Genomic DNA, 13,073 nt, shown 5'->3' with positions numbered 1-13,073 from the left:
GGGGGTCCTGGATTACAAAGAATTTCAAAATCCATATGAACTTTATTATCTAAGTAGTGTACAAGAACAACAATTTTACGATACTAAAGTTCACAGTACTAAAGTAAGTAAGTAAGTAAGTAAGTAACCTTTGGCACTAAATGAACTATCGAAGTTACAGGTACATGAGTCACCGCGAAAAGAGTTCTAGTATTTGTAAGCCAAGAAGATACAGGCGGTCCCCGAGATACACGGTTAATGGGGATTGAAAACGGCCGCAAAAATACCGCGTATCTCGAATTTCCGCGTAAGTCGAATCTCGTGATTTCCAGCTAAAAATCAAAATATCACTAATTTTCGTGTAATTTTGCAAGTAGGGGGCAGTTTTATTCACTTTATGAATTATTTGATATGATTCTGACTGAATATAACAGTTTTAAACCTTTTGAAATAGTTTTTAACATTCGATCAAAACGGAAATTATTTGGCAATTTACAATTGATGAGTCAAATCAGTACAATTGGCTCAAAGAATTGTCAAATTTAGAAAACCGCATATCTCCGAATCCGCGTATAAGAGGTACCGTGTATCTCGGGAACCGCCTGTATATAAAATATTAGATGTAAGGAATATGATGTGGTAAAGTATCAATATTATTCTCAAGCAGATTAGAAAGAGAATCTCTTTCATCCTGAAAGTCTAATTACTCTTATACTGAGCGAGAATCATTTTTAAGTTCAGCATGGTCTCTGTGATGCATTATACATGCATGAACAAAAGAACTAGCGAATTCAAACATTCTAGAGAAAAAAAACTTTCAAAAAAATACTGCAAGGGGACAACATATTTAAATTACTTTACAGATCGTTGCACACAAGTCGCACTGCAAAATAACGGATTGCTCGCCGTCACCAGTGAGGCGGGAATTGCACCGATCCATTAATGCAAGAGTACAGAGTACAGTTACTATCATACGCGTCTTTTGTTTTACAAATTTCAACCGGCATCACATGCGTTCCCATGCGTTCCCATCCGGTTGGTTGGTTTTTGTTGAAGAAAGGGAATTTTGTTTTCGGATGTTTTTGGTTTTGTATGGCAATGTCGAATGTCCGAATTTTGTACCAGTCTGTGCACATCTGGAGCGAGGCCTTTGTAATTGTTTTATGCAAATGTTGCTCTCAAACATTTTAAGCGACTTTTTTTAGACTATTCGATGCAAAGTATAGCAAATAGTCTGAACTGAGCTTGAACACAAAATGACAGAAAAGGGGGGAAACATCAAGAATTGTGGACAAATTTGTACTCTTCGAAATACCAATAATTTTTATGTTTATGGTGGTGACAGGCAATATGAATAAAATGGAATGGATTTGACATTTCATTTACTGAACGACGGCGGGTGGCCGAGTGATCGAAACACTTGGAAGCAGTGGACGCAAAAATCAACCACCGTAGCCGCAATGCCATTACCATTATCAATAACCATATCGATAAAGATACCACCATAGAAACACACAGAAACCAATCGTAATCGATCAAAAACCGCAACCCATAATTTGATAATTGTGTTTTTACGTTTTTACTCCACATATGGCTCTCACAAAAACAAAAACTTCGGTAGAAATTCTGTGCGGAAAAACAAAACGGAAGCAAAAACAAAGAAATATAATTAACATTAACGGTCAATGATTTCCTAACGTTCATTATGAACCATTTTACATTCATAAATATTTAACCAATTCTGTAATTGAACCCTTCCTACAGCCGATGCGACATAGACACTGGCTCATCATCATTTGCAAGCATCCCTAGCAGATGATTGGCATCCAACAGCGCCCGAAACCAGATCAGTGGAATGAGCAAACGGAACATCCTTCGAACATCGATTGCCGTCCATCACAAGCACGACCACAACATCTCATCTTCCTTTAAACATTCCACAGCATCCCGACGCTGTCCGCCACAAATCCGGTCCTGCTCCTGATGATGCTCCCTCCTGTATCCTTGAGCCGTCCTTTAAGACAGTTTTCCACATCCGTCTTTCATGCTTTTCCCTCACTCCTTGCTCATCACTCTCGCCGTCACTGTTGCTCCTCAGTGTCTAAACTATCGGTCCTTGCTCCAGTTTTTCGCAGCGATATCTACCATACAGATGCTGTTGTTTGTTCGATTTCAGGACGCAGATATCGTGTCTCACATTGCTCCCTCATTCGCATACCCCACCAACTGCTGCTCACCCACCCACAGTGGCATCTTGATTTCCGATATCTTCTTTCCCTTTTAGCCCGTCTGCCTGCTGCTAAAATTTCTTTCGTCGCCGTGCTTCGCCCACTGGAATGCTCTTTCATTCCATCAAATGGAGTGAACTTTTACTTGTCACGCTCTCGCCGCTCTCGCTTCTCGTTATCAGTTTGTAGTCCTTAAAATGTGATAATGCATGGTTGAGCGCCCACGTGCCTAATGATTCAACAGTGCGTTTCCAGGGCAACCAGGCACAGTCGGCATCAAATTATTAATTTCTAGAACGGGATTAGACGTTACATTCAGCCAAAATTATCATCTATAATGATGTTAACCAAATAGATGTTTTGTTAAATATTTCAAAATCGCATGAAAAAAAAAAACCTGAATTTCATCGTGCAGTTTACAATTATTATTTTTAAATCCCACACCTTGAAAATGGAAAAAATTGTCCACCACTGTACTCATGCAAAGGAGGCTGTGTCTAGTGAGGCGACTGGAAATTCCTCACATGCATCGCACCGGCAAGCCCTCTGTCCGTACCGTTGTTAACCCCCCAACAGCGATGGAGCAAGACGTAAAAACTGTCCCACCAGTGCCAGTGATGGTGGGGAGAACACAACAGGGTGGCGTCTTTCGGTGTTCCCCCAGAGCCAGACCAAACCATGCAGCAGTGAGTGTGCTGTTCGGTAGTGTTCACCATTCACCGTTTGCACGTCATCGCGCTCGGTCGGTTGTTGGGTAACTTTCACTCCGTGCCACACAGTAGAGCACCTCGATCGTGGTGGGGTGGTGTGTTGTTTTGTGCGTGATTTTGTAACCTGTGTGCGTCGGCTACGTCATGTAATAATGATATACAGTTTCTGTCGCTTGCAAAGCTCCATTCCATTCTGTAAACTGTGATACATTTTAGCAAGTTTAGCTCGCAAGTTTTACTTACTTGACACAAAACTGCGCAACGGCATGAGCAGCTTAGACTTGGAGTGATTCGTGTTTGTGCGTGCTTGTTTGTGTTTGATTACGTACGCAGCTTCTAAGACAACCGGCTTGTTATCAGTTTGTGAAGGAAAAAAAAAACACACGATTAAAGAATTAAACTTCTACAGCAGCAACAATGTTCAGCAGCAGCGGAATGTGGTGTCTACGATTCGTTTCCTGCCTTCTAGTGACCTTCACAGTATTGCCAATGCAACAGGTAGGAATCGTGTGCCGATTTATTGTTTGGTGGGAGATTTCAGCCAAACCCGTCCCCGTTGCTCACAGTGTGCCATGAGATCCGTTTCACTTTCAACACATGGTAGCTAATGCGAACGGATGAAATCAACTGTGACCGCTATCAATAAAAATGAAATGCTTTGTTGTTACTAGACTTTTCTACTTCAACATTCTGAGGCTTTTGCCGTTTAGATTAAATTAACAAACGGCAGAAGCCTTACATTGTTTAATCCTAAATGAAAAGCCAGGCCAAGTCTCTTGGCAAATTTGAACATGGCGGTGAAAAGCGATGACGCTAAATCTCGCAATCTCGTATCTTATGATTATATAAAATATTTAAAATATAAAATAGAACAGAATTTACAATCTCCTTTTAAGCTTAAAATGTAGTTTAAAGCCACTTTAAACTAATCATATTACAGAATACATTTTATTCGCTTTCACTTGCTTCGCACAAGAAAAAAGGACATTACCGGTGAAGCTTTTGCCTGGAGCTGATAAGCACATACGCAAACGTTTTTGTGCAGCAGCCCACCCACACACGTAGCAGCACGAGCATACATTATCATTAAGGCTCCCCGTTGGGGGTGGTTTTGTTTTGCTGGAGGGTATGCTTTTAACTGTATTGGATGAAAACAGTCCTTCCTCTTCGCAACCGGATCGATCCTTTTGACTTGTTTTTGCAGTAATAGTAAAACAAGTTGCAGTCTCATATTTTAACAGCTTTTAAAAGTTTATTTTTTCAAAATAAGGGTTAAAATAGATCATTCTAGTGTTTTAAAGTAATAAATATTTTAATTTTCTATCACAAGTGAAAGCAGAATCATGATGCAATTTCCTACTGCTGAGCGAATGATTAGCATAGAATGCAAACGAAAATATGCAAAACCCCTCCCCCATTGCATCCAATTGTTTGGCACATGAATGTACCAAGTGCCGAGTTCAATGTACTTTCAACCGAGCGGTACCATATTGTTATGGTGCAACAAGTTGTCCATTAAATGCATGCACGTTTCCCGTCTATAATACATTCTACGAGCAGCCCCGCATCACTTACTCTTGCTAAATGTGGACCTGTCTCTAATTTTCTTCTAATTATTTTGTTTTTTATCTCTAACTCATCGTTTTCTCTACTTAACAGACCACGGCCCAGCTTACGCTCGAGCAGATGCGAATAGTGTCGACCCGTACGAACGAATCGCACTTCGACAGCATGCTCAAAAGCATCCTCAAGCCACGAATCGTTGGCACTGCCACACACAGCGAGGTCAAGCGGAGCATCATCAAGGAGCTGAAAACGCTCGGTTTTACCGTCGAGCTGGACGAGTTCAACCAGAAGGCACCGCACTTTGGCATGCTCAAGTTTACCAACATCGTGGCCAAGCTAAATCCGGCGGCCGACAAATACCTTGCCCTGGCCTGTCACTACGATAGCAAATACTTCCGCGAGCACGCGTTCGTCGGTGCGGTCGATTCGGCCGTTCCCTGTGCGATGATGCTGAATCTGGCCAAAACGACCGAATCCGCGCTGAAGCTGTTGCGCAACAATACGGACCTCAGCCTGATGCTGCTGTTCTTCGATGGTGAGGAAGCGTTCCGGAAGTGGTCCGCAACGGATTCACTGTACGGCTCGAAGCATTTGGCGACCAAGTGGACCACGGCACCGTACGTGTCGAAAGCGCTGGGAAAATCGATGCGCGAGATTGATCGCGTTCAGCTGCTCGTCCTGCTCGATCTGATCGGCAGTGAGGATCCCAAGTTCTACAACTTCTTCCCCAACACACGTAACTACCACCGGCGGTTGAGCAAAATCGAAAACAGCCTGCGTGAGAATAAGCTGCTGGTGAAGGATCCCAAGAGTGGGCCCATGTTTCTCGATCAAACGCTGTACAATCGGATCGAGGACGATCATCTGCCGTTCTTGAAGAGAAGTAAGTTTAAACTCTACAGATCTTCTTCAGAGCTTTTTAAAACATTCAAAATAACTGCCCCTTTCCTCCAGATATTCCAGTGCTACACTTAATTCCGGTCCCATTCCCAAAACATTGGCACAAGCCGGAAGACAACGAAGCCAACCTCAGTCGACCGACTATCAAGAACATCAACGCCGTGTTGCGGATATTTACACTGGAGCATTTAACGTTCTGCAATAGCAAATATGGACGCCCTGTGCAGACTTGCTTGCAGTAAAACGATTGCGGTGGCAATTATTGCAGCCATCGCATGAACATACTAAGAATTTGATCTCAGCGTGTCTATTGGCGTGTACTGCTTAACACGGTTACACCTTATGTGAATTTAAAAAAAAAAGTCACAGATTTCTATTGTGTGCATTCTGCGCATGAAGTCGCACCACTGTTTTCTTTGTTTACGTACCATTTGATAACATTCATGAATGAAAAACAGTTATTATTTTAACTTTCGACGGTTATTTAATTTTAAATAAAGTAATTGTGTGTACGACTTTTTCAGACGATCTTACTGATCAATTGCAATCCGAAATGAAATACTTTATTCGTTCCCTATCCCCAGATCTTCGTGCCGTCTTCATTTATCGGAGAACTACTCAAATTTGCAAGGAGAAATAGTCCTCGAATGAACTTCACTAACATATGAGCATTTTAAGTTATACACACATCACTCAGGATATTCTCCCGTATAGTGTAATGGTGAGATGTAATTCGGGAATTGAAATCTAGAGAAGACCATAATCTCAGAGAACGGGTTAATGAGGCAAAGACTCGTTAGTAGACCTGCTAAAAGTCCGATCTAAGTAGGGGTTGACATACGGATAGGCGATCACTCTTTTGTAGCCATTTCCCTCGACCGTTGATAGATCGGGCATTAAAGTTGGGATAAAAGAGTTGGCTCACGTCCTTCCTAGCACGAATGGAACTCAAAGCACTCCTAAAATCACAGGCTATCATGAATAATGTGAAAACAATTTGCTGATAACTTGTTGTCAGTATCCTGTGGAGCATATCATGAAGGATATAGCATGTACCCAGGGCTTGATGAGGGAAAAACAATGTCCCACCACAACACATAAATTACTTAACTTAATATAAAAAAAATACCTTCTTTAGCCTTGGTTTTGTTGCTCTACCAAAAACATACCTCATTTATCGCGGGCTATAAAATGTTCACTGGATGTGAAGAATGTGTAACCTGAAAGGAAGTCTCTTTACCACCCATTTGTAAACAAGCTTGAACCACTTTATCATACTGAACGGATTCTACAAACACTTGATTAAAGTGGAGTTGTGCAAAGCTCCCGAATTTACTACATTTCCAAAATCGGCACCACTCTGCATGCAGTTGAAAGTGTGTGTGTTTGTTTTCTGCCTTGCTTTACTTTGAAGTATTCAATTATCTCCTGTAAATACACACTGACAGCAAATATTTCAAAATCAAAAAAGCAGTTTTTAAAAACATTGAATTTTCACAAACAAATACGATATTTTCTTTATAATTATTCTATACAAGTTCAATAAATAAAAGTAAAACGCATGTCACAACATGCAGAGTTATTTTCATAACAAACCAACAGTCGCTGGTTCCTGCAATCGATTGTAGAAGGCTACTGTGTTGCATCTCACATCAGCTGAGCTGAAAAACAAAGCGAAGAAGAACATCTAGAAGCAAGACTGTTTTGCTGTGTGACGGACGCGCGCGCGCGTTTTTTAAGTTTATCTTGTTTACTTATTTTTACTGTGAAATAATACCATTAGTATGCATTTAGCTTGTCCTATTTGTTCGGATTTATTTGTACCTTCGGCCGAAGTAGACATAACACCATGTGGCCACATGTTTCACCACCTGTGCCTGCTGCAATGGCTAGAACGGTAAGGCACAAATCACAAGCTGCTCTGCCTCAGACCGGTGTTTTCTAAATCCAAACAATTACTTGTAGCTCCAAAACCTGCCCCCAATGCCGCAATCGTTGCACCGAAGCAAGGCTGGTCAAAGTGTACTTCAACGTGACGACGAGCCTCGACACCACCGAGGACAATGCTGCACTGTTGGAAAAGTTGGACAATCTTACGCTGAAGGTACGCGAGCAGCAAAAACAGCTGAAAACGTTTGAGGACAAAGTGACGGAACATAAGGGGGAGCAGAAAAAGATGAGGAAAACATTGCTGGGTCTGGAGGAGGAGTTGCGCACCAAGAACACGGCCCTGTTTGCGCTCAAGCACGAGACGGATATGTTGAGGGGCGATCGGAAAATGCTGGGCAAGGTGCAGGAAGAACTGGAGAGCGTGAAAACGAAGCTACAATCGTACGCGGTGGTAAAGCAAGCGATAGAAGCGACCGCACAAGAGGTGGAACAGATGCTGACCAGCGATATGAGCCGCCAGGCGGTGATTGCACTGGCCACCGCACTGAAACGTGAGCTACAGGCGCAAGAGATCAAGCGGAAGGAGCAATCTGACCGGCTGAAGCGTCTGCAGAACGAGCTTGTCGAGGAGCGGAGAAAGCGAAAAACGCTCGAAGACAACCTGTCCACGTGCGATAGTGAAATCTACCGGCTGGAGCAACTGCTGAAGCAGAAGGCAAAGGAAGCGTCCACCAACACGTCCACCGAGGAGAGCATCGGTTCCCCGGACGGTTGCGTACCGAACACGCCCGATCAGCGGCCAACCGTCAGCCGGAAGCGTCCGATGCAGGATCTCAACAGCAGCACGCCCTTGTCGGAGAAGGTGCGAAAAATAGTCAACTCTAACTCACCGTACCTACGCGTCAAGACGAGCAGCATCGGGCTGGCGCCACTCATGCGCGGAGGCTTAAGTGCTAACCCCCAGTCCGCGGCCAGTGTCGCTGCGGAGCCGAAGCCAAAGCCAGGCGTAAGTCTGTCCTCCAAATATTCCATCTTTTCCAATCCCAGGCTAACAGCCACGGTGTCCGGGTTTACCACGAAGCCCACCGTCTCCCGGCCCGTACAAAACGAAAACCACAGCGAAAGGAAGGAGCAGGAAGAGGCTGAAAGCACAGAACCGCTGGCAGGACCACGCTACAAGCTGACTTCCGCCACCGTTACTGCCCGGCTGAAGTCGGGCAAGCTTACCAGACATCCTTCCACGGTGAGCAGCAGCGTCAGGACGGGTGATTTAAACGCAATATTCGATCTAGATGTAGATGATATCATAGAGTGAGAGGAGCAGCTGATACTCTACCAGCCTCTATCGCCGGGCGGGTTTTGCTGCGAGTCATTTGTAATAAACTATTTGTTATACTTTTAACGTAGCTTTTTTATTCACCCACAATCGCACGGTTCACATGTCGCGAGCACGGTTATGGAAAATATGTACGGAATGCACGGCACCGTACTGTGGGGGGAAGGTGTTTACAGCTTCACCGGGGCGGGCTGTCCGGCGTACTTTGCCTTACGCTCCTCCGCGCGCTTCAGCGACTCCTCGTGCGAAACGTTACCCTTCTTCGAGTACCGCAGGTTGCGCAGGAACTTCTGGCACATCTGTAAAGTGGATGGAAGGAAATAAACAATGCCAATTAGACACCGAGGCGAGTCATTTCGCTAGATCTTCCGGTACAAGGGGGCTACTTACACCGCGCTTGGACTCATTACGCTTGCGCTTGGGCTTCTTGATACCGTTCTTGTGAGCCTTTTGGTCTGCAATCAAACAGAAACAGTAACGGGGAATTAGTATTACAGAAAGGTACGTGGGAACCCAATTTGGACCGCTGTCGACAAGGGCACCGAACATCCGGCAGCATTGCACTCACTCTGATTGTGATTGGTGTGATTCTTGGACTTGGCCATCTTGGCTGACTTTTCGCTTACAGCTATAAAGAAACAACGAACTATTAGTGAACAATTCGCCGAAGCATTAAAAGCATTGAGAAACACACCTGAATCAGAAAATTCTTTTTGATGATACCAAAAACAACCTTCCAAGCGAAAGTTGGCAACCGGAAAGAGAACAGAATTGCTTTGACATTTGGGATTTCTGCTCACGGAAACAGAACTGTCAATCCGCGCGTCAGAAACTGGTATAAAAAGAGGTTACGCTCATCTTTGCTCGCTTGGATGACAATTTTGATCATTTTTTAATTTGCTCTAAGTAAGAAAAATCTGCAAATTGAGTTCTTGAACGATAACCAACAATAATTTGTTGCTGGTTTGCTGTGAGCACAAGCGTTTAGTTCTTTTTATTTTAAAATATCACTCAACCAAGTAAACGTTTGTACACCACGCGATCATCGACGACATCATTGCAGACTCATGTGTTCTGTCTCCTTCGAGAACTGTCAAGACGACAAGACAAGAAAAAAAAAAAAATACACGAAACGTCGAAAAAAGAAAGGCAAAAATTATCCACGACGTTTGCTCAGCTTGGAGAAGGGTTTTCTCGAAAGGAAAAGATACAACAATCCACTGGCGGAAGGTGAAACGTTGCCAAAAGACGACTTTCTAAGCGTTTTTGCACGATGGAGGACGATTGGGGTAAGTGTTGATCGGTGCAACCCAAGTGGCCACATCTTCCATGGGTTTCGGTGCATTTCGCTGGTGCCACGGTGACACGGTGTGATAATACACCAGGACATTCCGACCCGTGGGACGGAAGCAGTGTTTGAAAATGGGGCACCACACGTCCACACAGTGCACACCAGACACAATGCGCTGTGCACTGTGGGTGGAAGGACTATAAATAATTTAGCTCTCGCTAACGTAACACCGTTTACGATGCATCTTTGCAGAAGCACTGGCCGAACAGAAGGCCGAGCAGCTGTTTGCCAAGGCCGACGTGAACAAGTGGGCTGGCGAGGACGAGGACGATGTAAAGGTATGTGCCGATCGAGCGGGAGGGAACGTGCCTGCGTGTATACACATGCACTGCTGGTTTGGAGGGTAGAAAGTGGTGGTTTGGGAATGTGTTCCAGTTGCAGAGTGTGTATGTGTGTGTGTGGTTGGAGTCAACGACGTGATTACCCCCACCCGTAGCAAAAACTGCACAACAGCGCACGTCAGCAGCGACGAATGCATTGCGGGAAATCTGCCCGCCTGCAGATTTGGCTAAAGATTTCATTCTCCTTTTTTTTTATTCTCTGCAATTTGTCTTGCAGGACAACTGGGAGGATGACGACGAGGAGGAGGAGAAAAAGGATGCACCCAAACAGGAAGATACACCTACGAAAAATGCCAAACCTAAGAAAGCTGCCCAACAGAAGGTTCCAGAAAACACAACTCCCGCTCCATTCAAACTCCTCTAACCGGTTGGTTGGTTTGTTTTGCTTTTAGAAACTCAAAAAAGAGGACTTGGAACGACTCCAGCGGGAGGAGGAAGAGTTTGCGAACATGACGCCGGAACAGCAACTGGCCGAAAAGCGAAGGCTGCAGAAGCTGCAAGAAGAAAATGACCTGAAAACGGCCATGGAAACGCTAGGCATCACGCCAATGTCGACGGGCAACGGTATCGATGGAATGCATCCGACCACGAAGGAGGAGTTTACCGAACTGGCCGAAGCGATAAGCAAAAAGCTGGCCAACTACCGTGCGAGTACGGAATATCAAGGCTTTTTGGAAGAGCTGTTGCTGAAGCTGTTTGCCAGTCGTAAGTATTGCCCGTGGTGGCATCTCTGGCGTGGCAACAATCTAACCCGTATGCTCTCTTACCCGCAGTGTCGTCCAATAACATTCGGAAAGCTAAAACCACCCTAGACAACTTGTACTTGGAAAAGCAGAAGGTCGAGAAAGGTGACAAGCCAAAGAAGACCAAAGGCATCAAGGTGAAAGCGAAGCTGCGTGTCGAGGGTGAAAATGTGAGTATAAAAGTATAGTAGAGCACGGAAACGTTGGGACCAATATGCTAAATTCAACTGCTTGTTCTTTCACCTCCTTTTCTAAGACTACTTTGAACGAGTATGAAACCAAGTACGATGATTACGACGATTACGATGATTTTATGTAACGGTCCATGCTGGTGCACATGTCGGTTGGAACCAACAGCATCAATGTCGTCCATGTCGTCATCGTCAGAATCAAACAACCATCGCCATCATCATCGCCGCTTAGCCAGAACCAGCGGGAAAGGGAGCAGTGTCTTGCAAGTAGTTGATCACCGTCTCGAGCAGATTCGTGGTATGGTGCTGGCCTGGCATTACAGGATAGGAGAAATTTAAAATGCACACACACACATACACGCGCGCGCACACATATTCAATATTATAAAGGATAATGTAGGATGTATAGAAGGACTATTTACTTTAGCTCTGTGTGAGTGCGTGTGTGTGCGTGGGTAGGTGTTTGTGTGGGTATGTATCCTCAATGTTAATCGATACACAGTTTTGTTACATTTCAACTCGTTTTTGATAACTACTACTACTACTCGATACTACTACCTAGCATGACAGTCTTAGAAAGTCGGAGTCAGAGCTCCGAACGCGAGGGAGGTGTATAGGATAGAGAATGGGTGTGTGCGTGTGCACGCATAAAAAGAGGAAGCAGGAAGTGTGCATACCAACATAACTGATAACAGTCACCAGCTACCAGGATTTAAACAAAAAAATTCTTACCTTCACGTTTGGCAATTACTCTGTAGTAGGTTCGTTCTAGAGAAGCGTATAAAAAGGGTTCCCCCCCCCCCACCAACACACATTCTTAGGACATATATACCACAATAAATCTTCGAGAGCAATGCAGAAATCGAGAGACGACCAATTGACTGTAAATAAAACGGTGGAGATTGCGAGCGGACAACAGTTTGATTGTTGCCTCCTTTTCTAATTGCTGGTTGATGACCTTTTATCGTTACTTTCCAGGGGTATGAGGGGAAACATGCAGGACGATATAATTGAGTGCATCCTCAATGTACTTCCTACGGATCGGCAGGATCGATATTGGCCCCTGACCATGTGGTCCTTAATTTTCCAGCCAAAACAAGCGCGCGCAGTACCCTCCCAATGCGGAAGTAATGCAACGCACACGCACGCACAAACACAGCCACATGTGGTTCTCCCATGCGCCATCGATGTGCGTATATCCGTAGCAATCAAAACAATCAGGCGCTAGCGTGCCCCGTATAATGTTTATGGTTTCTTATCAGGGAGAGATTTGCGCCTTTTGCGCCTGTGGTTAACCGCATTTCCGACTGCCCGATAGAACTGCAGCCCACTTTCTTTTGGCCAGCGACGAAGCGGTAATGGGAAAAGAACGCTGCTGAACTATTTTTAGCATTATTGATTGCCGGGTGTACATAACCTCCATTTGCAAGTTGACAGATGGTGCGCTGTTCCGAAGCACAATGCGGGGAGCCTGCAATGGAACGATTTATTGCATTTTCAGCCATTCAGCTCTTTGTTTCTATTTGTTTAACTTTTATTTGTGCATTTGTTCGGTAATGTTTCAGATGCACAAACGCAGCGGCGTCTCATTTGTTGCCAAAGTGCGCTTCATCTGGCTCATCACATAACCTAACTTTTCCGCGCAATTTGGATTCCGCCCATTTGTTTCATACTTTGCTGCACCTTTGTGCAATTAAACAGCATCCTAAAAGGCCATCATTTCTCGCATTTGTAGCCGTCCGCAACAAAGCATTTGATATCTGTGTAAATAACAAGCATTCCATACCTGTTCAAACAAAAAGTTTGACTTGTTTGCTAATTGGATGATGCGCTGTGGG

The 13,073-nt window shown here is 44.4% G+C and overlaps 3 protein-coding genes across 3 annotated transcripts; 2 read left to right on the top strand and 1 right to left on the bottom strand.

The window, feature by feature from the left end:
* Positions 1-2,804: 2,804 nt before the first annotated feature.
* LOC120898044 (glutaminyl-peptide cyclotransferase-like) lies at positions 2,805-5,787 on the top strand. The gene is made up of 3 exons (XM_040303374.1): positions 2,805-3,415; positions 4,577-5,366; positions 5,438-5,787. Exons 1-3 carry the CDS (start codon positions 3,335-3,337, stop codon positions 5,623-5,625), a joined length of 1,059 nt encoding a protein of 352 aa, XP_040159308.1. The 5' UTR covers positions 2,805-3,334; the 3' UTR covers positions 5,626-5,787.
* Positions 5,788-7,107: 1,320 nt separating this feature from the next.
* LOC120894748 (E3 ubiquitin-protein ligase trul-1) lies at positions 7,108-12,153 on the top strand. The gene is made up of 8 exons (XM_040297534.1): positions 7,108-7,280; positions 7,349-8,585; positions 9,847-9,898; positions 10,153-10,238; positions 10,519-10,623; positions 10,694-11,006; positions 11,075-11,214; positions 11,301-12,153. Exons 1-8 carry the CDS (start codon positions 7,168-7,170, stop codon positions 11,361-11,363), a joined length of 2,109 nt encoding a protein of 702 aa, XP_040153468.1. The 5' UTR covers positions 7,108-7,167; the 3' UTR covers positions 11,364-12,153.
* Positions 8,664-9,429, bottom strand: LOC120893841 (60S ribosomal protein L29). Its single transcript, XM_040295976.1, has 4 exons — positions 9,304-9,429; positions 9,178-9,237; positions 9,000-9,064; positions 8,664-8,908 (listed from the first exon to the last, which is right to left on the bottom strand). The coding sequence occupies exons 2-4, from the start codon at positions 9,212-9,214 to the stop codon at positions 8,780-8,782; spliced, it is 231 nt and encodes a 76-aa protein (XP_040151910.1). The 5' UTR covers positions 9,215-9,237; positions 9,304-9,429; the 3' UTR covers positions 8,664-8,779.
* Positions 12,154-13,073: the final 920 nt, after the last annotated feature.

This window comes from Anopheles arabiensis, chromosome 2 (assembly GCF_016920715.1).
Source record: "Anopheles arabiensis isolate DONGOLA chromosome 2, AaraD3, whole genome shotgun sequence".
NCBI lineage: Eukaryota > Metazoa > Arthropoda > Insecta > Diptera > Culicidae > Anopheles > Anopheles arabiensis.
This window is presented reverse-complemented; position numbering and strand designations above follow the sequence as displayed.

Bases quoted from the DNA above. Each gene is read 5' to 3' on its own strand.
- LOC120894748 (XM_040297534.1), top strand. From the start codon at position 7,168: ATGCATTTAGCTTGTCCTATTTGTTCGGATTTATTTGTACCTTCGGCC. The intron at 8,586-9,846 runs TGAGAGGAGCAG...GGAAGGTGAAAC, and splicing joins ATGTAGATGATATCATAGAG to GTTGCCAAAAGACGACTTTC. The intron at 11,007-11,074 runs GTAAGTATTGCC...TCTTACCCGCAG, and splicing joins GCTGAAGCTGTTTGCCAGTC to TGTCGTCCAATAACATTCGG.
- LOC120898044 (XM_040303374.1), top strand. From the start codon at position 3,335: ATGTTCAGCAGCAGCGGAATGTGGTGTCTACGATTCGTTTCCTGCCTT. The intron at 3,416-4,576 runs GTAGGAATCGTG...TCTACTTAACAG, and splicing joins CAGTATTGCCAATGCAACAG to ACCACGGCCCAGCTTACGCT. The intron at 5,367-5,437 runs GTAAGTTTAAAC...CCTTTCCTCCAG, and splicing joins TCTGCCGTTCTTGAAGAGAA to ATATTCCAGTGCTACACTTA.
- LOC120893841 (XM_040295976.1), bottom strand. From the start codon at position 9,214: ATGGCCAAGTCCAAGAATCACACCAATCACAATCAGA. The intron at 9,065-9,177 runs GTGAGTGCAATG...GTTTGATTGCAG, and splicing joins TCACACCAATCACAATCAGA to ACCAAAAGGCTCACAAGAAC. The intron at 8,909-8,999 runs GTAAGTAGCCCC...TCCACTTTACAG, and splicing joins GTAATGAGTCCAAGCGCGGT to ATGTGCCAGAAGTTCCTGCG.